Below are 25,470 nucleotides of genomic sequence, written 5' to 3' on the forward strand. Positions count from 1 at the left end.
CAGCCAAAATGCCAGCTGAAGAGAAACAAGCAGAGAAGACAGCGGAGAAGAAGCCCACAGAAAAGAAGGCCACCGAGAAGACTACCGATAAGAAGACGGAGAAAAAGACCACAGATGGAGGAGAGACTTTACCTCAGGACAACAACATCATCACGGATGGAGGGCGGCTCGTCAAGATGGAGGTGGACTACTCCACAACCTGCGATGAGAAGATCCCCGCTGCTCAGAAGTTGGCCAAGGATGGGAGTGTGCAGGAGGCCGTGGACATGCTGATGGTGCTGGAGAAACAGACCAGAACAGTGAGTCTTGTTTAATTGTTCATCCTGGGATTGGCTAGAGTTTTCCTGTCTTTGGATTTTTTTTTTGAAGGGGAATTTTATTATGTAAAATGGGAAGTTATTTTTATGTAGGAGGAAATCAGTTTTTTTATTTATTTATTTTTTTTTTTATTTATTTATTTTATTTATTTATTTTATTTTGTTTTATTTATTTATTTATTTATTTATTTATTTATTTTTTATTTATTTTTTTTTTTTTTTTGTGGGTGGGTGTGTGTGTGTGTGTGTGTGTGTGTTTCATTATTTGTTTGATCTGCTGCAGTCTCTGACGAGACAGCCAGACGTTACCCTACGGAACGAGCTCAGAGCTCATTATTTCCTATCTTCGGATAGGCCTGAGACCAGGCACACACCACACACCGGGACAGCAAGGTCACAAGTCCTCGATCTACATCCCGTACCTACTCACTGCTAGGTGAACAGGGGCTACACGTCAAAGGAGACACACCCAAATATCTCCACCCGGCCGGGGAATCAAACCCCAGTCCTTTGGCTTGTGAAGCCAGCGCTCTAACCACTGAGCTACTGGGCGTGTTGTGTGTGTGTGTGTGTGTGTGTGTGTGATGGGAAATCTATTTTACATAAGGAATTTTTTATGAAAGTGAAAATTTGTCTTTTTTTATATGTAAGAGGGAAAATTTCTTTGTGGTAACTTTTCTTATATGTAAGGGTAAGTTTATATGTAGAGGGATTTTTATTTATATGTTAGAGGGGGAAATCTGGACAAGTGCAACATAAACAACTAAACAAAAAAAAAAGTCCACTTAGATGCCAGTTCCCGAGCAGGTTTCATAAAGTATAGGAGTTCAGAGTCGATGGGAAGTGTTGAAAGAGGAATCTAAACTCAGAGATCCTTATTTCTTGAGACATGGCTTTTTTTTTTTTTTTTTTTTTTTTTTTTTATTATTATTATTATTATTATTATTATTATTATTATACCATGTGGGCTTTTCACGGGAATTTATGGGCTAAAGGAGATACTTTTTGGGGTACTTCCTATCTCAAAGCCCACCCGCTAGGAAACCATTGCCCCGAGTGAGAAAGCCCAACTTACATTCAGACCGTGGACAGGATTTGAACTCGTGCGCTTGGAGACCCCTCGGACCCCAAAGCACGCATGGTTCCACTGTACCACGGCGGCCCCTGTTTGTTACTGTTGTATTAACTTGTGAATGTTTGCAGTATGAAGTGTGAGAGTTCAGAGTCTGTAGGGAGTTTTAACCCCTTTAGTACTGGGACACATTTCTACCTTGAGTTTTGGCTATGATTAGATGATTTGATTTGATTTATTCTTTATTTTTTTATTCTTTTTATGGCATGGCCCAAAGCACCTGTAGGTATACTTGAAGAGTATTGAAAGTGCTGTTTAGCGTCCACCCATTAGTGATGCAGACAATTTTATTTATAACGGTACCCATATTATAGCCCATATCACCACCCAAGCACATCTTTGGTGTAACCACCTAGAACCTGGGTATCATGGTGACATTTAGGTAACTTTAAACCACTCAACAAATGACAAAGTTTCAAGGTGGTATGTGATAGGACTCAAACCTACGCATGGACATCTGCCCAACCCCACACTCACCACCTTATCCACTACGCCACTGCCTCCCTATTTGCATTATGAAGGGTCTATGGAGGTCAGAAGATTGATGGCTAGAGTCTTCACTATTTTAATTCCCACATAAGTTTCTGAGGCTGTATAAAATCAGATAGAAAGTAGAATGAATGGGAAAATGCATTATGGTACTGAAGGGGCTAAAAGACGAACCTTAACTTATTTTGTCACCTCTTGTAAATTTCAAAACTTTTTTTTTTTTTTTTTTTTTTTTTTTTAGCTCAGGTAAATCATGTTACTGACTACTTTTATTTCTATTATTTCAAGAGATGGAAATGGCTTGTTATAATTCAATGTTTTATTTCTAAATTTATTGATGTTTTGTCATGTCTTTGTGGATATTTCTTGGAGTTTATTAATGCCTTCAAATGCTTCATGTTTTGAGTGAGTTAGGTTTAGTCCATCATTGGCTTAAGATATTCCAGGTGTACTATAGATTTATTCTTGAATCCCATATCTGATTCTTTTTGTTTGTTAATTTGTATACTTATTTATTTTCATATTTATTTACCCTAGTTAGAAGTGTCAGCTGCTATTTGGTGGTGATGTATCAATCTAAAAGCAGTTCACACATCTCAGCACTCTAGGGGGCTGGGGGGCATAGTTGGTCAAAGTGGCTCGTGTTTGGGCCTCCTGTTTAGAAAGCCCAGGTTTGAATCAAACCTCATTGCCCCTTGGGAGATGGAGTGTTCTCCCAGTAACCCTAGTGGAGCCGTATGACCTAAGCTGTTGCAGTGCCTAAGGGAACTATTTCCATTTCTCTCTCTCTCTCTCTCTCTCTCTCTCTCTCTCTCTCTCTCTCTCTCTCTCTCTCTCTCTCTCTCTCTCTCTCTCTCTCTCTCTCTCCACTGAAGGGATGTGATATAACTCATATTGAACACTTACAGGCAGCCAGGGTCTCGAACTGGCATAGTGGGGGGGATGAGTAAAAGACCACCACTGTTGTGCAACAAGCAGAACAGCAGATGTGTGGAGAGAGAGAGCACATATTGAAATATGTGAATTGTTTTACTTTATTTCCTTCCTTCAAGTCAACCACTCTCCTTCATACAAAAACCTTTAGCATAGCTATCTGGATCACAAGAGGTGGATGGCTGAGTAGAAAAAGAGCATGTAGTGAGTCCATGACTAGTATAGTGTCTTTAGATGTGGATGAGGGTCAGGAGGCAGCCTTAAAAGAGGAATCAAACAAGGATTGGTATGATCAGTGAGTAAAGAAAGACATGCTACATACAGGGACTGCCATTTCTGAGCTTGATGATTTCTTGCACTTCTTCATTTCCTTATGTTACCTTGGTAAACTCTAGTCTACATTAATTTCTTGTGGCATTTTTATACTTATTCTGGTATTGAGTTACCAGTGCACCAGTTCACCTGTTTATCATCTCTCACAGGGCGCTGATGCTCACTCCACCAGCAGAGTTCTTGTTGCTGTTGTTGAGATTTGCTTTGATGCTGGTGAGTGGAACTTGCTGAATGAGACCATTGTGACGCTGACTAAGAAGCGGTCCCAGATCAAGATGGCGGTGACCAAGATGGTTCAGAAGTGTTGTGACTATGTTGACAAGACACCCAACAAGGAGGTGAAACTCAAGCTCATGGACACATTAAGGTCAGAAGCTTTTTTTATTATCTGTTTAAAAAGTACATCATTTACCTTTGACTGGTGCTATAGTGTGTCTATTCTAAACTGGCTGCTGGATTTCCTTTTGGGACGAAAATGCCTGTTGGTATATCTTGAAGAAAACTGAAGTCTATACTTGCATTAATTATGTTGATCAACAGAAAAAAAACATCATACACATAAAATTAATTATATCATCAGTAAGCTATAATATATTTTGGACAGTAACCCAATTATCCACTTCTTCAGACCAAGACGTAGCAGTCACATTAGAATAGACAGACTATAGTCAATTATATAATGAAAAGGATCATAACCCTTTCACTTGATCATGAAACAACTAACAGCACCAGAAGTAATGCCTGCAATTTTTATAAGCATCTGCAAGAGAGAAGGATCCTGTATTAAAGATTATAGATTTTGATATTTCTCCCTGGTTTAGAAATGATCCCCATCCCCACCAGTCATACATAAATAAGCTATACCTTGCCCTTCACCCTCTATCCAGAAAGAGGAAATCTAATTGGTAGAGCTTACACCAGTTTCACTATAAGTTCTATTCCTTGTCCTCCTTATCCCCTATCCTTCTCTTGATCCCCATAGCCATATACTAGAAGGTGCCCCTCACCCCCCCAACACACACACACACACACACACACACACACACACACACACACACACACACACACACACACACACACACACACACACACTTCTGCTTGACAAATTACTTTCTTGACTGACTCTTTATGATGTTTCTCTCTCATATTTGATGAGTCTCACTTCATCTTTGACACCAAACACCATCACACACTTTCTCTTCTGCCATATCTCTGACTAACTTCTCGTTTAGCTTGATTACTTTCACTGCCAAGTTTTTTATTTATTTCTTCAACTGCATTTCTAGTGTCTTATATTTGACCTCTCTTCTTCCTGCTTTCTTTATCTAATCCTGTTGTTTCTTATTAATTTCCTTGATATTTACTGTGTCCACTCTTTTAAATACAATCCTTAACTTACTCTATATAACTGCCACAGCTTCAATTCATGTAGATTTTTCCAGCAAGGGAATCCTAAATAGTCATCTTTGGTATTTATGCTTCCTTGGGTTTAAATTCCATGGAATCCCTCATACCTGGACTTTTACAAGTGTCTTCTGACTTTTTCAAATGTCTTCCAGTCAACTTTCAATTTTGTCTTCATCCTCAGCCATTTGTTTATGTCTTTCAGCAGATCCTCTTTTCATTTTATTATCTGACTACAAGGCAAGACAGTACATGTAGCATAACTCCTTGCCTTTATATGACCACAACTTGGACTTGAAGGCTGTGTTTTGTCCAGCTTCTATCAAGAACTTCTATATTTCTAGAGCCCACCCACATGTTCACTCAAAACTCAGTTCTAGGAGTGTGTGTGTGTGTGTGTAATTCACCTCAGTCGCCTCCTGGTCACCCAGCCAGTCTTCCCCATTACGGAGCGAGCTCAGAGCTCATAGACCAATCTTCGGGTAGGACTGAGACCACATCAACACACTCCACACACCGGGAAAGCGAGGCCACAACCCCTTGAGTTACATCCTGTACCTATTTACTGCTAGGTGAACAGGGGCCACACATTAAGAGGCTTGCCCATTTGCCTCGCTGCTTACCGGGACTCGAACCCGGCCCTCTCGATTGTGAGTCGAGCGTGTTAACCACTACACTATGCAGTGTGTGTGTGTGTGTGTGTGTGTATTTACCTAATTGTATTTACCTAATTGTAACATACGGGAAAAGAGCTACGCTCGTGTTGTCCCGTCTCCATATCTATTAATGTCCAGCTTTTTCTTAAAATCATGAATATTCCTTGCGTTGACCACTTCCACGTCTAAACTATTCCATGCTTCCACCCTTCTATGAGGGAAGCTATATTTTTCACATCTCTCCTATAAGTGGCCATTTTAGTTTTTTCCCATGCCCTCTCGACATTCTTTCATTCCACATACACAGATCTTCCCTATCCATTTTTTCCATGCCAATCATCACTCTGTATATTGCTATCAGGTCTCCCTTTCTTCTGTTTTCCAGGGTCGGAAGTTGCATTCTTTTCAGTCTGTCTTCATAAGTCAAATCTCTTAAGTCAGGCACCATTTTGTTGCAGCCCTCTGTACTTTCTCTAGTTTCCTTATGTGTTTCTTTAAGTTCGAGCCCACTGTATTGTTGCATATTCAAGCCTCGGTCTTATCATTGCAGTAATTATTTTCTTCATCATTTCTTCATCTAAATATACGAACGCCACTCTTATGTTCCTCAATAAGTTCAATACTTCTCCAATTATTTTGTTTATATGTCTCTCTGGCGATAGGTCATTGGTAATTGTCACCCCAAGGTCTTTTTCTTCATGACTGGTTTTATGTCTTCATTTCCTATCTTGTACATACTCCTGATTCTTCTTTCACTCTTGCCAAACTCTATTTTCTTGCATTTTGTCGTGTTGAACTCCATTTGCCATGTACAGCTCCATTTCCATATTCTGTCCAAGTCTTCCTGGAGTAGTTCGCAATCTTTGTCACATCTCACTTTTCTTAACAATTTTGCATCGCCTGCAAATAGGCTCACATAACTGGACACCCCATCCACCATGTCATTTATGTAGACCGCGAACATTACTGGTGCCAACACTGATCCCTGTGGAACTCCACTCTCCACCAAGCCCCATTCTGATGGTCTGTCCTTAATTATTGTTCTCATTTCTCTTCCTACCAAAAAGTCTTCCATCCATTTTAGTAAACTGCCATGCACTCCTCCTACCATTTCAAGTTTCCAGATCAGTCTCCGTGTGGTACCTTATCAAAGGCCTTTTTAAATCCAGATATATTCCATCAGCCCAACCATCTCTTTCCTGTATTACATCTATCACCCTCGAATAGTAACATATCAGGTTTGTCGTGCATGAACGCCTTTTCTAAAACCAAATTGACACTCACAAAGTATGTCATTTTTCTCCAAGAAGTCTGTCCATCTATTCTTCACCACCCTCTCACACATCTTAGCTACCACACTTGTAAGTGACACTGGTCTATAGTTCAATGGGTCTCTCTTGTTACCTGATTTATAGATTGGGACAATGTTAGCTCTTTTCCAGTCTTGGGGCACTACACCTTCCCTTAATGAGGCATCAATTACTTCACAAACTTTTTCTGCCAGTTGCTCCTGCATTCTCTTAAAATCCATCCTGATACCCCATCAGGTCCCACAGCTTTTCTCACTTCTAAACTCCCCATCATATTCTTGATCTCCTCCACAGTTACTTGAAACTCCTTCATAATCCCTTTCTGTTCCATTACCAGTGGTTTGTCAAAAGCAGTCTCCTTTGTGAATACCTTCCGAAAGCATCCATTCATAGCCTCTGCCATTTCCTGGGATCTTCACTGCATACTCCATTTACTTCTAAACTTTCAATACTTTCTATTTTTGATGTTGTTGTTCACATGTCTGTAAAAAGCCTTGGTTGGTCTTTACATTTATCAATTATATCCTTTTCTTGTTTCTTTCTTTCTTCTCTTCTAATCAACACATATTCATTTCTTGCTCTTTTGTAACTTTCCCACTGCTTAATCCGTCTTTTCCTTCTCCACCTCTTCCATGCATCCTCTTTTCTTGTTCTAGCCTTTTCACATCTATCGTTAAACCAGTCCTGCTTTCCAACTTCTATGTTGTCTTATTGGTACAAATTTTTCTCACCTTCTTTGTATATTTTTATAAATTCCTTCCACTTTTCATTTGCTCCTTAGCACTCTTGAATTTCATCCAATTTGTCTCTTGAAAGAATTTCTTTAGGTTTCCAAAATCTGTCTTGGCATAATTCCATCTTCCCACTTTATATTCTTCATTTCTTCTAGATTTCTCTCATCTATCACCTTGAACTCCAAAACTGCATGATCACTCTTGCTAAAGGGCACTCCACCCTCATCTCCTCAATGACCATTGGCTCTGTACTAAAGACCAAGTCCAGTCTTGACGATGCTCCCTCTCCTCCAAACCTAGTATCTTCTTTGACCCACTGAGTTAACACATTTTCCATTGCCAGTGTCAATAGTGTATTTCCCATGTTGTCTCTGATCCTTCCATTGACCAGTCCTCCCAACACACCTCTTTACAATTAAAATCTCCCATCATTATAGTTCGTTCACAGCCACCCAACATTTCTTCCAGACATGTTCCTGTATCACTTATCATTTCTTCATATTCCTGTACTGACCATGCATTTGTCTTAGGTGGTACGTACACCACTATGTAGTGCCTCTTTTTCCTTCATTAGTTTCTGCTCTGATCTTTAGCACTTCTGCCTTTCCCATACCTTCTTTCACTTGATCCACCTTTATATCTTTTTAACCAGCAACATCACTCCTCCTCCCATCTTACCTACTCTATTTCTTTTCCAAACATTATATTTCCTTCTCCAACCATCATCAGGTCTTCTCCTCTCTCAGTTTTGTTTCAGTAAGACCCACAATATCTGGGTTCTTGTCCTCAAGTAATCGTTGAGTTCTAAAATCCCGATATCACTCCATTTATGTTGGAATACATTACATTCCGCTCATATGTAAGTTTCTTTAGTCCTTTCTTGCTGTACTTTTCTGGGTTATGAACCACTTCCTCAGTCTCATATCCAAGATTCTCCAGAAAACTCTTTCTTCTCCTCTTCTGTCCTCTCTTCATTTTTTTCAAAGCCTCCTTTCTCAACTCATTTAACATTTCTCTTCCTTTTCACCGAGATCTCTTCTCAACCAAATCTTCCTTGTTGTTTCCTGCTGGGCTAGCCTCCATGACTTCTCCACCAATTCATCTACATCCTTTTGTGACTTAAGTTTGATTCTTATTGGCCTCATACCTTCTCTTGTGAACTTTCCAATTCTATGGAAGTCCTCTATTTCTTGTACTAGGTCTTTTCCTCCTCCTGCACCACATTAATGATATTATTTATCACCTTTTTTATGTTTTTCTCTCTCTCCATTTTACTCGGTGTCTTATCCTCCTCCACACCAAATATCACCACACATCTCTTTTGTCTACAGTTTCCTCACCAATGTCTCATTTGACTTAATAACCTTCACCACTTTCTCAGCAATCTTCTCTTCTATGATCTGTTGATCTATAATTTCAGCAAGGCCCAAAGTTTTCTCCCCAGACTCTTTGATTTCCTTTTCCAGACTTGCAACTTTGTAATTTACCTCCTTTCTTTCCACTTCCTGACTTTTTTTCCATTCAGCCTGCTTCTCCATCACTTTTCCTAGAGATTCTCCACATTTTTCGCAATTCACTTTAATTAGCTTAACTTCCTCTTTCAGTACTTCATTTTCCTTCTTTATATCGGTGTGTGTGTGTGTGTGTGTGTGTGTGTGTGTGTGTGTGTGTGTGTGTGTGTTTCACTACAGTCGTCTGATGGTTACCTAATCAACCTTTCCCCTACGGAAGGAGCTTAGAGCTCATGCTGGCCAATCTTCAGTTAGGACTAAACCACTCCACACACCAAACACAGGGACAGTGAGGCCACACTCACTCGTCACTTCCTGTACCTACTTACTACTACATAGGTGAACAGAGGCTACACATTAAGAGGCTTGCCCATTTGCCTTGCTGCACCCAGGACTCAAACCTTGGCCTTCTTGGTTGTGAAACACTATACTACAACAATGTGTGTGTGTGTGTGTGTGTGTGTGTCGTAGTAGTACACAGAGCCAACTCCTGCCTTGTATTTCTACAGCAACTGAAAACTAGACACACACACACACAGAGAGAGAAGGGGAGGAGAATTCTATTATTTTAAAAATTAGAACAGTTACTGTTTGCTGACCTATCCTGTATTTGAGCAATGCATATTTTCTTCAGCTTCAAGTGAAAGGGTTAAGGATCTGTATTTCTATTTCATTCTGTTTTCATCACGAAAAAAAAATATTTAGAAATATCTTAATTCTGAGGCTGTAACAGATTCATTGTTTTTACATTAATTTCAATGGTAAAACTGGTTTTGGTTTGTTAACATTTCATTTTGGATATTGTGTTATGGGATGGATTAAATTTGTGAACTTAGGTTCCACTGTACTTCTGTCACATAATATATAACATTTTTTTGTATTCATTTCATCATTGTTATCTATGTGTTTAGCATCACTGAAATAAGAATAAGAAAGGCAGCCATTTTATGTCCTTAGGCCTGTTGATTTTCTTGCACCTATTACACATCAAGTATTAGATGGCAGTGATGCTGAGGGTGATGCACCAAGGCTAACTCTGCCTTGCTTGAACAGGGCCATCACTGAAGGCAAAATATACGTGGAGGTGGAGCGTGCCCGCCTCACTCATAAGCTGGCCATGATGAAAGAGACCGAGGGAGACATCACTGAGGCGGCCACCATCCTCCAGGAGCTGCAGGTGGAAACATTTGGCTCAATGGAGCGCAAGGAGAAGGCAAGTCATCCATAGATACCCTGTGCTAAGTGATTAACTTATTGAATTTAGAAATCCACCTTATTTAGAGTGACATTACAAGAATGTATTCTAATTCTTTCCTTTTCTTATTTTCTTATGTAGCAGTACACACAGTACCTTTTATTTCAACAATTGTTATTGATGAGCATAAAGTTACTCTAAAACGTTTTCATTGTTTTCAGGTTGAAATGATTTTGGAGCAAATGCGCCTGTGTTTGTTGAAGAAAGACTTTGTTCGCACTCAAATTATTTCCAAGAAAATTAGTACAAAGTTCTTTGATAGTGAAGAAGTTGACAACCTAAAACTCAAGTTCTACAAGTAAGTGACTGGCACATACAACTCACTTAAGACAATGGATAGATTATGACAGTTAAGTTTTGATATGTGACTCCTGGTGATAGATGTGGATAATGACTTGTAGTTGATGGTGGTGGTATGGTAGTGTATTCACTGTATATTACTGTTTTATTTTTGTTTTTGTGAATTGGGGTCTGCAGAAATATATTACATTCACTTTTATCTTTAATGTAAATGAGGTATGGTAAGGCATGTAGGCCCTGCTCTCTTGTGTTTGTAATAACAGCTGTATTCTTTTGTCAGCCTCATGATTGACCTGGACAGTCACGAGAGTTCCTTCCTGAGTATTTGCCGCCACTACCGTGCCATCTACGACTCCAAGACTGTGCAGAATAATGAAGACGAGAAGAAGCGAATCCTGAAGCATGTTGTGTTGTTTATCATCTTAGCACCTTATGACAATGAGCAGAGTGATCTTCTCCATAGAATTAAAGAAGATAAGACCTTAGAAGATATCCCTCAGTACCGGTGAGTGATGAAACCACTGTCCCAATCTTTGGGGTTTTCTAACTTTCTCTTGTAGCAGTCCAACTCTTCACTACCACCAGCTATTATGTATTTCCTTGATGTGGAGACTTAAGTGGACACTGCCAAGATAGTGTTTTGGTATCATTTCACTAGTTTTATGTTTACAGAGACCTCCTGCAGCTGTTCGTGACGGCTGAACTCATCAAGTGGTCAGGTCTGTGCGAGGTTTACGAGAAGGAGCTGAGGTCGAGTGCTACAAATGTTTTCCCAAGCAATGAAGATGGCAATGAAAGATGGACCAAGTTGAAGGATCGGGTGGTGGAACATGTAAGTTGAGATACACATTAGCTGTTCACCTTCATCATGGTTATATATATGATAGAAAAGTGACAAGTTTTTAAATAAGATATGATGTGTGTTTGTTACAGAGATATGGCTATGTCTGAAAAATAGATATCCATGTTGTTCATCTTTTGAAATAGTTGTTGGGATTAAACAGTTAGTATGTATGTTGGAGACAGGTGGCTCAAGTTTTCCAAATAGTCTTACTCTTACACATATTAACATCTTGATAGTCATAACTAATTCAGTAAATAGTTGTTCACATACTGTCAGGCAGATCTTGGTAAGGTTTATTATAGTTTAATTTGTCTTTTATTCTGCCCAAGAAGCAGCATTCCTCTAATGCAACATCATGCTGTTTCTCCACCTTGCACCTCGGTTCATCCACAATATGAGATGTATAAATTAAGAGCATAAAAACCACTGTTCATTACATGTCAATATTATTTTGCAGAACATTAGGATGATGGCAAAGTATTACACAAGAATTCACCTGAAGAGAATGGCAGAACTTTTGGATCTCTCCATTAAAGTGAGTGTATCCTCTTGTTTTGTACTGAAGTTTAAAGCATCTAATACTCCTCTGTATTTATATACCAAAAGCCATGCATCACGTCTTCACGCAGTCAGGGTTACATATGGGTAGAACTTCCACCAACATGAGCATCTGATTCTGTAAATTGACTACAGTAAGCCCCTACACTTGGCGAATCTCAGCTTGGCGAAATTCACTTTTGGTGGTAGGGTGGCCACGCTCCACCAAGTGCACACTTGGCAATTTGATTTCAAACTTGGCGGCCACATGGCAAACCATGCGGCTCCCAGTGACGTCAGACCTCTCTCTAAACCTATCAGAATGCCGTGTGAGTCCCCTTCAGCCATTTTGTTTGTGCTACCCTCTGTTCTGCTAGCATGGGAATTAATTCTAGCGATTTACCTCCAACATGGCCTCTACCAGCACAACAGGGGGTACCGGTTGGGGTAAGGACAATGGTGGTGGTGGCAAGGACGAAAGTAGGCAAGGGAAACAGGTGAAAAAACAGGAGTTACAGCCTTAATATCATGTCTTATCAGGTTTATTTATTGGTCTGTTTTGTACGTGTTCTAATATGTGAAGGCAAAAGATTTTATTTCAGCTCGAAAAATGGTATTTTAGGGGTCAAAAGAACTTTGGCAAAGACCAAATTCTGATTGAAGTATTTTTTTAGGCAATTTATATGGTATAAAGAACTTGTGCTTTGCAAAATTCACATTTGGCGGTATTTTTGCCTGACTAATTAATTCACGAAGTGCAGGGCTTACTGTACTCATTTTTGGCCTGGAGGAAATCATTGTGTGGTAAAGTAGATTAACCCTTAATGCAGGGTGTAACAAATTTCTGCAGATACTGCTAGTACAAGTTATTCTAAGTAGAAAATGTTCTATACATGTATGCAGCTTTGTTTGGTCAGGAGATAAAATTTGAGTATGACAGGATGACATGCAATGGCTGGACCAGGTGGTTATATTTTGTAGAAACACTATGTCAGTGTACTGCATCATACTGCAAGTGTGTGGCATTTTCAACAGATATAAATTCCACTTGGTGCAAAACTTGAATCAGCTGATTAGCTGTCAGCATTGCTGCTCGTCCATCCCCATTCGGCCAGGCAAGATGTCATGTAGCCTATTATTTTACAGCCATGCTAACATTGTTTAATGTCTATCAATAAACCGGCAGTCTGTCAATACTAGTCATCTCATTGCTGGATTCTGTAGTACTCCAAAACTTGTAGAAATGACTGAACTTACAATTTCACCATTGGACAATCTGCATCAGCATATTTCTTATTTTATATCTGCATCAGCATATTTCTTATTTTATTTCTGCATCAGCATATTTCTTATTTTATTTATTTATTTATTTTATATATATATATATATATATATATATATATATATATATATATATATATATATATATATATATATATATATAATATTTTTTTCCCCCCCAAGATCATGTAGTACCATCTAAATGTACTGTCACTGTAATCAAATAAGTTGCTAATCTCCTCACTCCTTTCCCAGGCAGGCAAGGTGTTATAAACCCCATTATTTCATTTGTTGTCAATTATAGCCATGTTAACATTGTGTAACATTTATTGGTAAATCATCCATCCACTAACACTACTTGTCAAACTATGGGATACTGTAATACCACAACACTTTGTGGTACAGTGGAACCATGCGTGCTTTGGGGTCCGAGGGGTCTCCAAGCGCACAAGTTCGAATCCTGTCCACACGATCTGAGTGTAGGTTGGGCTTCCTCACTCGAGGCAACGGTTTCCTAGCATAGAATGATGGATTTTGTGTTTGACATATACTGACACAAAGGTTACTTCTTTGCTTTGGCTAACTAAACAGGTGTTTGTTTAAACAAAGTGTTCTGCTGAGGTGATGTGCAATGTTGAGAAATGTATATAGGCCACAGTTACATAGTTCAAGAATCAAAGTTTCATAAGAATGGTGAAAAAAAAAAAAAATAACCCATGTAACTGAGTGGTGGTGAAGAAATAGTATGAGGATGTGCCTCACCACAAACATGGTGGCTGGCTGCCCAAAACTGTTTGACACTTTACATGGTATCAAGGGACAGTTAAAGGTGTACCTTCAACTTAAAATAAACAAAATCAAACATATGGGGCATTCCACCATTTTGTTGATGCTGAGGCACATCCAAATGTATACCGAGTAACATTCTAATATTTATACATTGTATACTATATAATTGTGGCCTGTAATTTTTCAAAACATTGCACCTCACCTGTGTAGAACTAAGCTGTTTGTTCCGCCATATAAGTGATCAAAGCAAGGAGTGATCACGAAAGATAACTCTCTTATCAATACATCAAACACTGAATTTGTTATTCTGTGCTTTCAAAAACATGAGGGGTTAAATAATGTTTCTATTTAGTAATTTTTCAGAACAAGAAGTGGCAAGTTGCCAGCTTGTGCTACACATTCTTGTTGTTGAGAGTTCTTTAGATCACATGTGATGATGCTAATACACCCACAAATATCCTCTTAGAGTACAATAGTCCATGAGCCTGGTCCTAAATCTTTATTTACCCTTCCTACCAACATTCAGAAAGCTGTTTTACTACATCTAGGTGCAGTATATATTAATAAGACGATTTGCCTTTTGATGAATATTTAGTGGAGTGTGACAGGTACAGTGCCCTCCCTCTATGAACATTTTCACTCAGTTGAACACTATAATATGGCATGTCAATGAAGTAGCCAGTCTGTAGATCTTAAGATTGCATAAGACATTGTGAGGAAGGAGTACTTCAAAAGTGTTGTGTGTAGGTTGAAAAGGATAAACCACTCTGACTGGCACTCAAAAAAGCCTAGGTTAATGAAAGCATTTCTCAAACCTGTAAAGATCCTGACAGCTTTGCTCTGTAACCTCTGAAAGATCTTGTCAGTTATATTTGTTTTATGTGCCACGTCTTATCAGATTAGAATATGTAGTATTATTGGCCACACAGCACCTTGTCTCAACCAAGCGTTGTTTGGTTGAGACACGGTGCTCTGTATGGCCAATAATACCACATATTCTAATCTGATAAGACGTGGCACATAAAACAAATATAACTGACAAGATCTTCCAGAGGTTACAGAGCAAAGCTGTCAGGATCTTTACAGGTTTGAGAAATGCTTTCATTAACCTAGGCTTTTGAGTGCCAGTCAGAGTAGTTTATCCTTTTCAACCCACACACAGCACTTTGAAGCACTCCTCACCCTCCTCACAATGTCTTATGCAATCTTAAGATCTACAGACTGGCTACTTCATTGACATGCCACATTGCAGTGTTCTTCAACTAAGTGAAAATGTTCACAGAGGGCACTGTACCTGTCACACAACATTGATATTCAAAGTAGTACTCAAGCAAAACCTAGTAAACTATAGGAGTGGTGTAAATTGTCTTCGTTTTTTGCACCTAGATGTACGTTTTTTGCACCTAGATGTAGAGACAGTTTTCTGAGAGTGAAGGTAGCAGAAGCACAGTGCATTTCAAACATTGCTTGGTATACATACCCTCTCAAGTTTCACTTTTTGTGTTCTAGCTCTCTCTCATGTCAATCAAAGTGAGTTCACACACTTAGTCCAGCAGTGTGTCCATTGCTATATAAACAGTTTTCTTTAAATCTTGTTCCAGAAAGACTACTTGTTTTTATTTTGTATAATGTAGTACTCTTTATAAAAGATACGCAGCAGCTTCATTTTAATTAATATTAGAACAACGAAAAATCACAAGGATACATATCAGGAGAATAGAGGCTTAACAAGCCAAAAAAATTTGGTGCATGACCAAAGTTTATGGATGATAAAGTGCAAATCATAGAATACCAGTTGCCTCATAAAAACAACCTCATTCAAGATTCTTGACCAAGCACCGAATTTTCTAGATTAGCCTAGCTCCTGTTTCCTCCAGATGTGTCTCCTCATGACTTACAGCTGTTCCTCAAGGTAAAGATCATGCTGATGCCTTTTGAAAACCAGTAATAATATGCAGAATGCAATATAGTATCTGAGTCTTTCTGGAACAGGATGTAAAGAAATGCTTTGGCAAGAAACTGACTGAAGGACAAAGCATATCATCATAAGGACATACTTTAAAGTATATTACAGTCAGCAAAATCTATTTATGTCCCTTGGCCTAAGATCTACTTTTAGCAAAATGCCTTGTGTGCTTGGCCAGTACATTCTCTCATGCTGGAGCCATGCAACTAAACTCAATGCCAGTTTTACAGTAATCAATACATACTTCACTAATGATCACACAAGACTTCACAATTATAGATTTTGCTTCACATTTAAAAAAAAACATGTGTTATTTCAGGAGAGTGAAGAGTTCCTGTGTCAGCTGGTAGTGTCAGGCACTGTGGTGGCTCGCATGGACAGGCTGGAGGGAGTGGTCAACTTTGGCACCACCCCAGAGCATTCACACCTTCTTAACAGCTGGTCTGAGTCTCTCCACCACCTCATGGCCCTGGTGAACAAGACAACACATCTGATTAACAAGGAGGAAATGGTACATAAACATCTGCTGCAAGTCAAAGAATAATTTCCCGCTCTATACATATAAATATATAATAAGGTTTCCTCGCTATTTTTTGAGGGAATATTATGTAATATGCTATTTTTAGTACATAGGTGGAAGGCATTTGTGTTATTACCATCCTTTATTTTTCAGTCAGGGTGTCTTAAAAGATAACAATATACATAAATGCTTATCATGCAATAGCTGAAGGAAATATTTTTAATCTTAACTGGAATGCAAAGTATGTTAATATCAGGATCTATGGAAATATTCTGTTTTGTAATTAAAATTTCACAACTAAATGATTTGTATGTATCCAAACCTCACTCACTGATGGAGCCTGTCCTATTTTTCTTTATTTTTCTTTGAAACTGTGCCTCCATACTCAGAAAAATAAGGACAAGAAAACATGTTTATTTTTATTTGTACTAAAGAAATGGCTCATTGGGAAACAACTGTATCCTTGTTCCACTATAATGTATGGTGGTACTCTCAAGACATTTCATCTATTTGAATATAAAATAGTTTATGCACAAGATCCCTGAAGTGCACAATCAACATGTAGCAGCAAAAGTCCCCTTTCAACAGAACTATGCCTACTACACTTTTCCATTCCAATGATATACCAGGAGAGTTTTCATAAAACACACACACACACACACACACACACACACACACACACACACACACACACACACAAAGGGATTATGAAGGAGTTTCAAGTAACTGTGGAGGAGATCAAGAATATGATGGGGAGTTTAGAAGTGAGAAAAGCTGTGGGACCTGATGGGGTATCAGGATGGATTTTAAGAGAATGCAGGGAGCAACTGGCAGAAAAAGTTTGTGAAGTAATTGATGCCTCATTAAGGGAAGGTGTAGTGCCCCAAGACTGGAAAAGAGCTAACATTGTCCCAATCTATAAATCAGGTAACAAGAGACCCATTGAACTATAGACCAGTGTCACTTACAAGTGTGGTAGCTAAGATGTGTGAGAGGGTGGTGAAGAATAGATGGACAGACTTCTTGGAGAAAAATGACATACTTTGTGAGTGTCAATTTGGTTTTAGAAAAGGGCGTTCATGCACGACAAACCTGATATGTTACTATTCGAGGGTGATAGATGTAATACAGGAAAGAGATGGTTGGGCTGATGGAATATATCTGGATTTAAAAAGGCCTTTGATAAGGTACCACACGGAGACTGATCTGGAAACTTGAAATGGTAGGAGGAGTGCATGGCAGTTTACTAAAATGGATGGAAGACTTTTGGTAGGAAGAGAAATGAGAACAATAATTAAGGACAGACCATCAGAATGGGGCTTGGTGGAGAGTGGAGTTCCACAGGGATCAGTGTTGGCACCAGTAATGTTCGCGGTCTACATAAATGACATGGTGGATGGGGTGTCCAGTTATGTGAGCCTATTTGCAGGCGATGCAAAATTGTTAAGAAAAGTGAGATGTGACAAAGATTGCGAACTACTCCAGGAAGACTTGGACAGAATATGGAAATGGAGCTGTACATGGCAAATGGAGTTCAACACGACAAAATGCAAGAAAATAGAGTTTGGCAAGAGTGAAAGAAGAATCAGGAGTATGTACAAGATAGGAAATGAAGACATAAAACCAGTCATGAAGAAAAAGACCTTGGGGTGACAATTACCAATGACCTATCGCCAGAGAGACATATAAACAAAATAATTGGAGAAGTATTGAACTTATTGAGGAACATAAGAGTGGCGTTCGTATATTTAGATGAAGAAATGATGAAGAAAATAATTACTGCAATGATAAGACCGAGGCTTGAATATGCAACAATACAGTGGGCTCGAACTTAAAGAAACACATAAGGAAACTAGAGAAAGTACAGAGGGCTGCAACAAAATGGTGCCTGACTTAAGAGATTTGACTTATGAAGACAGACTGAAAAGAATGCAACTTCCGACCCTGGAAAACAGAAGAAAGGGAGACCTGATAGCAATATACAGAGTGATGATTGGCATGGAAAAAATGGATAGGGAAGATCTGTGTATGTGGAATGAAAGAATGTCGAGAGGGCATGGGAAAAAACTAAAATGGCCACTTATAGGAGAGATGTGAAAAATATAGCTTCCCTCATAGAAGGGTGGAAGCATGGAATAGTTTAGACGTGGAAGTGGTCAACGCAAGGAATATTCATGATTTTAAGAAAAAGCTGGACATTAATAGATATGGAGACGGGACAACACGAGCATAGCTCTTTTCCCGTATGTTACAATTAGGTAAATACAATTAGGTAAATACACACAAAGAAAAGGAAGAATTAGTGAGAGAGATGGCAGACAAAAAAGAGTGTGTGGTTATATATGGACTAGAAGAAAATAAAAAAAACTCCTGTGAAATTTGTGAAGAAGGAGACAGTTAAAGAAATTATCTCAGCAGTTCAAGATGAAGAGCATAGTCTTGAGAAAGAAATAGATGAAATATACAAACTTGGTAAATATAGTGAGGGAACAAAAAGATTACTGAAAATTAAAATGAGATCGCAAGTGGGGATAGAAGAAATATTAGCGAGGACTGGAAAGGACTGGAAGGCAGAATATAAAAAATATATTGATAAAAGAGAGAGAGATGAATCAGGCAGAAAGGGAAAAAGAGAGAACTCAGATGTGAAGCTAAGGAAAAAAAAAAAAAAAAAAAAAACAGGACAGAGAACAAGAAATTCTACTGGAGAGTACTAGACATGAGGCTGAGGAAATGGTATATTCAGGAAGGAGAAGGAAAGCATTAAGTCATGTATACAAACATAGATGGATTTATATCAGGATGTTTGGATATGAGAGATTATATATTGGAAAAGGACCAGACATGGTATGTATAACAGAAACAAAGTTAAGCAAAGAGAGGAGAAACAAGGAGAAAAGCAGGAGGAGTACTGATAATGACTTAAGTACTGTTCTGGCAGAGATTTTAAGCATAACAATTAGGACCAGTGGGAGGGAAAAAAAGTATCATAGTTACATATGTGCCACAGAAGACTAATACATGGAGGCTTGATGTACATAAAGAAATGCAAAGGGAAGTGCTACATTGCCTGTTAAAGAAGGACAGAAGAGTGCTATTTGGGGGAGACTTAAACTGTAAACATATAAATTGGGAAGAAATGGATACAAACAGTCATGCTGGACACATGGGGGAAGAATTGCTACAAATAGCAATGGTAAACACATTGGACCAATGGGTAAAGGACTATACAAGATATAGAGAGGAAGAACAATAAGTCATGGATTTGGTTTTCACAAAAAACAGAACCTTATCCAAACATCAAATATAGCCTAATGGGAAAAAGTGCTCATGTGTGATCATGTGGTCCTAGAAACTGATTTAGAGGATCAGGAAATTTTAAAATGTAATGAGGAACACAGTAAAAAGACAAAACCACGATAAGTCTAATTTTGGAGGATTAAGGAGCTACATTGGTAGTATTGAGTGGAAGGAAATTATGCAAGGCAAGACAATTCAAGAGAAGTATGATATATTCCTAGACAAGTATAATGAGAGAGTAAAGAGATATGTTCCCGAATACAGAGTAAAATAAAGCAAACACACGTATGTGGTATAATGCTATATGTGTAAAAGCTAAGAAGTGTAAAGATGCAGCTTGGAAAAAATGAAGGGAGCAACAGAATGAAGCAAATGGGAAGCAGTATAAAGAGGCAAGAAATGAATACATTAAGATAAGAAGTGAGGAGGAGAGAAATTTTGAAAAGGATGTAGTGAAGAGATGTGAAAAGGAACCCAAGCTTTTTTTTTATAAGTATATGAATTTTAAAAAATGACAAACAGAGAGACCATCACTAAGTTAATTAAAGGAAATAAGAAATATAAAACACCTGAAGAAATTAGTGAACTTATGAATAAGAGCTTTAAATCAGTATTTAATGAAAGGGGGGAATTCATAGAGCCAAGCAGCCAAGCAACACAGGAAGGATTAAGAGACATCATGGTAGAAAAACAAAATCAGAGAATTACTAGAAAAGGCAGATGTAAGAAACCCAATAGAGCCAGATGGAGAGTCAGGATGGACACTGAAAGAATGAAGAGAACAACTGGTAGAACCAATTTGGGACATAATCAAAAACTCTCTAATGGAAGGGAAGGTATCAAAGGAATGAAAGAGAGCAAATCTAGTCCCAATATACAAAAGGAGGAAAAAAGACTGAGCCCCTAAATTATAGACCACTGTCAATAACTAGTTTTATGAGAAAGATCTGTGAAATTGTTATCAAAGAAAAATAGTTACAATATCTGGAGGGATAGGAAAAAATTAAAAATTCCCAATTTGGTTTGAGGAAAGGAAGATCATGCATAACAAATTCACTGAGATTTCATACAAGAGTAATAGATGAAGTACAAGGGAGAGATGGATGGATTGACACAGTGTATCTAGATATTAAGAAGGCTTTTGACAGACTACCACATAGAAGACTCTTATAAAAACAGAACACATGGGAAGAATACAGGAAACTATCTTAAAGTGGATGACAGACTACTTAACAGATCAGGAAATGAGGACAATGATAAAAAGATACCCCATCAGCTGGAACACAGTTACCAGTGGCAGGGTTCAGTGCTGGCACTAATTATGTTCCAAATATATGTCAATCATATACAAGAGGGTTTCAATAGCTACATGGAGGAGGTAGTAGACACCTACCAAATTGATAATTTACTCCCAGCAAGGTCTAATAGCACTACTTCAAGGGGGGCTGTGAACCTTCCATTAAAGCTAGTTGATCTCATTGAACATTTCCCTTTGTGTCTCACAACTCAAGAGGACAGTCACAGCCTGCCCTCTAAAGACAACTTTCCTTCTTCACGTAAAACTACATGCACTTAACACACATACACCCTTCACTTAAAATAAAAAAATAAAAATTGGCAACTCCAAACCCAGCCTTGGAGTCCGGCCTTCTGGGGAAGGGACCAGAAATGTTACCCCAGATGTCTTGACACCTCCCTCAACTTTTTCTACATTAACTTCTGCAACATTTGCAGTCTTAGATCTAATTTTCAATCTGTGGAACACCACCTCTCCTCTACTAAACCTCATCTTTTCCTTACTGAAACACAGCTGTCTGAGGCAACTGACAGTAGCCCCTTCTCTACTCCCTTCTACTTTCTCTATTCTCATTTTTGTTCCAAAGCTGGATGTTGCATCTATGTGTGTAACAACTTAAATTGTTCTCGTGCCCATGTTCTTGAATCTTCCGAGTTTACCACCATCTGGCCTCAACTCAATAATCATTCTCTAACTAAATTCATCTGTGTTGTCTATCCCTCCCCAAACTCCTCCTCCCCTGTACAGGGGCCTTATCCGCCCGTGTATGGAGTATGGCTCTCATGTCTGGGGGGGATCCACACACACAGCTTTACTAAACAAGGTGGAATCTAAAGCTTTTCGTCTTATCAACTCTTCTCCTCTAACTGACTGTCTTGATTCTTTAAGTCACCGCCGCAATGTTGCATCTTTATCTGTCTTCTACCGCTGTTTTCATGCTGTCTGCTCTTCTGAACTTGCTAACTGCATGCCTTCCCCTCCTGCGGCCTCGCTGCACAAGACTCTCTACTTCTTCTCATCCCTATTCTGTCCATCTTCCTAATGCAAGAGTTAACCAGTATCTTCACTCCTTCATTCCCTACACTGGTAAACTCTGGAACTCTCTACCTGTGTCTGTATTTCCACCTGCCTATGACTTAAACTCTTTCAAAAGAGGAGTGTCAAGACACCTCTTACGTTAACTGGACCCTCCTTTTAGATTTTTTTGTTTTTTCTCTTTCTCCTACTTTCCTCTTCACAGGGCCTGGCAACCAGCGGGATTTTTTTTTTCCAACACTTTGTTTTCCCTTGGCCAGTGCCCTTGTAATGTAAAAAAAAAAAAAAAAAAAAAAAAAATAGTAAATTCTTTGACTATTTAACTTCCAAAGTGGAGCACATTCTGTCCCTCTACCTTTTCACGGAGATCTCCATCTTTGGAGATTTCTGGAAACCATGACTTTAATGCTCAATCTAAATATTTCAATATTGATGAATATGTGTTAGCTACTAATCCTTACCATAATCAGTATATTAACATAATTCATTTAAATATTAGGTCTCTTTCTAACAACTTTGATTACCTAAAATTAATGTTAAATTGTCTCCCGAAGCACCCAGATGTCCTTCCACTCAGAGAAACATGGCTAAATGAATCTACCAAACATCTTTTCTTTATGGAAGGATACTCTGCATTCCATCTGGTTAGAACTAACAAGAAACACGGAGGTATCAGTATTTTTGTAAGGAATGACATTCATACAGATGTACTATATGAATATTGTTGGATCAATGACGATAAAGAACTCTATACACTAAAAGTTAAAATAGCTGCAATTGAATATGTAATAGCCACGCTTTACAGACCTCATAGCAAACATATAGCTGTAAATGATTTTACTGACACCTTAATTAACATATTAACTACTGATGTTTTCAGATGCAACAAAACCATTATTCGTGGTGATTTCAACATTAATTTACTTGAACATACATCTCATCTTCCTACTAATATCTTTATTAATGCAATGCAAGCAATGAATTATTTTCCTCACATATCTCAGCCGACCAGATTCCCAGATAATCCACAACTAGGTAAACCCTCCCTTTTAGACCATGTTTGGACGAATTTCTTACCACCATCTTTATCTGGCATTTTACATTATAGTGTTTCTGATAACTTACCCGTTTTCATTAATGTAATTAAGGTGGTAATTCGATGACTCGATATCAATATCGGTTTTTTGGCTCTTCCATTGCTATTTTTTCACCGAATTCAATAATATTCATACACAAGGTGTACGTTTATGGTGTACGTCTTCAGTGTTAATTTGGTACACAAATGTGGCGTAGTTTTTTTGCAATAAATATTTTTTCGGCGATAAGAAAATAATTCAAAATACCATTATAAAATCAAAACTAATAACAGTGTGGCAATTTCCTCTTAACCACATATAATATACATAACAACAAATAAATGTTAGCATCGGCATACACATAACCTATGTTATAACAATTTCATTACACGCCAAATTGTTACCTTTTTTTTTTCATCAAAAATTTGAGTTTATAAGCCTGTTGTAAATTTATTTGAGTGAGTTCATGCATTATCATGCTGGCATTTGTTAAGATGAGGTTGTTGATCATTTTGCTGCAAAAATTTTTGAAATTGACCAATTACTGAAAAAGTTATTCAACAGTATATGCTGAAAAACTGAAAGTCGAGAAAAACGCATTTTTCTGTGAACATCTTCAAAACCCCCACATAACTCGCTTCCTCACTCGGGGCAACGGTTTCCTAGCAGGTGGGCTTTAAGATAGGAGGTACCCTAAAAAGTATCCCCTTTAGCCCATAAATTCCCGTGAAAAGCCCACATGGTATAAAAAAAAAAAAAAAATAACTCACTCCAATATGTACCAAACTCAGATATGTACTTACATAATCCCTTGACAACTGCTTGGAGGCTGGTAGTGGCTGTTTAGATAGTTTCAGGCCATGTTACATCATGGCCTTACACGTCAACATTGTCACAATTTGGGAACCCAACACGTGTAAAATACGATCAACAGGTAGGCTGCACGCACGGGCACTCCCTAAGGCTGTATCGATTGGTACTGAGGGAGTAGCGTCTTCCTCACCCTCACTGCCTGATACTAAACTATCGTACATCACGCAAAAATAAATAAAACAGCTCAAAAAAAAAAAAAAAATACAAGCAAAACAAAGACTAGAAGAAAAAGGGGCGTATGCACGCTTGGGTATTGAAAGGGCAGGCCCTTTAAACCCGCCATTACCAGGTAAGCAGTGCGTTATGTGCCTGGCAACTTCGGCCATGGCTTCCCTCTCCAGAGACGAACCCAAGTACCAAGTTTCCAATTTTTCAATTTTTTTGACCAAATTGACGAATTTCCACCTTAAACAATCTGAACCTAATAGTAAGCTCAAGATAACTTTCAGGAACTTTAGCAATTATAACCATGATAAATTTACACATGAATTACACCAAATTAACTGAGAAGATCTATACCACATGACAAGCACTAATGAAAGTTTCAGCTACTTTATTAATACTATTATCAAATTATATAACAAATGTTACCCTATAGAAGACTAAATTTATCATATATAAAAGACTGCAAAACCCTTGGCTTACCAGAGGATTAATGAACTCTATTAAAAATAAATTTATACTCTTCAAACAAGCAAAACTTGGAATCATATCACATAACACATACAAAATATACAGGAACAATCTCACACAAGCTATAAGATTAGCTAAACGTAACTATTACTCAAATTTTTCTCTGATTTTAAAAATAACACTAAGAAAATATGGCAAACTATAAATTCTTTAAAAGGTAATTCTCATAAGAGCACCAGTATTAACTCGTTGAAAGTAGGGTCAACTACACTAAACAAGCCATTTGACATAGCTGAAGCTTTCAGTAATTACTTTTCAAATATTGCACCCCACCTTAACAACCAATTACCTAAATCTAATACTAATCCAAATAGTTACCTTGAAGGTGATGTTCCACAGTCTATGGTTGTTCCTATTTTAACTACTCAAGACTTAAGAAATGTGATTAAAAAAAATTAATAATAAAAACTCTGGCATTAATGATATTGCAGTCTCTGTTATTAAAAAGAATACTGAATTGTTCTCCATACCACTAACATTTCTTTTTAATCTTTCAGTTTCAAGTGGAACTTTTCCAACCAAATAAAAATTGCTGTAATTACTCCCATATACAAGTCTGGACCTAATGATGATCCTAAAAATTATAGGCCTATTTTTCAACTGACAGTTTTTTTCTAAGATATTTGAATCTGCAATGAACTCACCTTGTGCAATATTTGGAAAAAAAAATATTAAGTAATTCATAATACAGTTTTAGGTCAAAATGCAGCACATCTCATGCCCTTAATGTTTTTCTAATGACATCCTAACTTCAATAGATAAAAAACTTTCAGTTTTATCCATTTTATTGACTTCTCTAAAGCATTTGACACAGTGAACCACAATATCCTTCTTGATAAACTGTATCATTATGGTGTACGTGGCACAATACATTCTTGGTTCAGG

General features: G+C 38.1%; 2 protein-coding genes and 1 long non-coding RNA gene across 3 annotated transcripts in view; 2 read left to right on the plus strand and 1 right to left on the minus strand.

The window, feature by feature from the left end:
- LOC123506097 (potassium/sodium hyperpolarization-activated cyclic nucleotide-gated channel 3-like) overlaps positions 1–133 on the plus strand; it is a 927,743-nt gene extending 927,610 nt beyond the window's left edge. Inside the window, exon 15 of the mRNA XM_045257964.1 lies at positions 1–133. The gene's annotated coding sequence lies outside the window, so the exon portion shown is untranslated.
- Positions 9–16,613, plus strand: LOC123506098 (26S proteasome non-ATPase regulatory subunit 12-like). The gene is made up of 8 exons (XM_045257965.1): positions 9–299; positions 3,354–3,571; positions 9,873–10,032; positions 10,236–10,372; positions 10,655–10,879; positions 11,047–11,206; positions 11,676–11,753; positions 16,111–16,613. Exons 1-8 carry the CDS (start codon positions 9–11, stop codon positions 16,333–16,335), a joined length of 1,494 nt encoding a protein of 497 aa, XP_045113900.1. The 3' UTR covers positions 16,336–16,613.
- Positions 14,156–25,470, minus strand: part of LOC123506099 — a 22,368-nt gene continuing 11,053 nt past the window's right edge. The window contains exon 3 of the long non-coding RNA XR_006675342.1: positions 14,156–16,260. This is a non-coding gene — a long non-coding RNA (uncharacterized LOC123506099). The remainder of the gene's footprint in view (positions 16,261–25,470) is intronic.

Source organism: Portunus trituberculatus, chromosome 19 (assembly GCF_017591435.1).
Source record: "Portunus trituberculatus isolate SZX2019 chromosome 19, ASM1759143v1, whole genome shotgun sequence".
NCBI classification, from domain to species: domain Eukaryota; kingdom Metazoa; phylum Arthropoda; class Malacostraca; order Decapoda; family Portunidae; genus Portunus; species Portunus trituberculatus.

Excerpts from the sequence above, each read along its gene's own strand:
- LOC123506098 (XM_045257965.1), top strand. The coding sequence starts at position 9 with ATGCCAGCTGAAGAGAAACAAGCAGAGAAGACAGCGGAGAAGAAGCCC. Across the intron at positions 10,373-10,654 it reads CTAAAACTCAAGTTCTACAA|CCTCATGATTGACCTGGACA; the intron begins GTAAGTGACTGG and ends TTCTTTTGTCAG. Across the intron at positions 11,207-11,675 it reads AGGATCGGGTGGTGGAACAT|AACATTAGGATGATGGCAAA; the intron begins GTAAGTTGAGAT and ends ATTATTTTGCAG.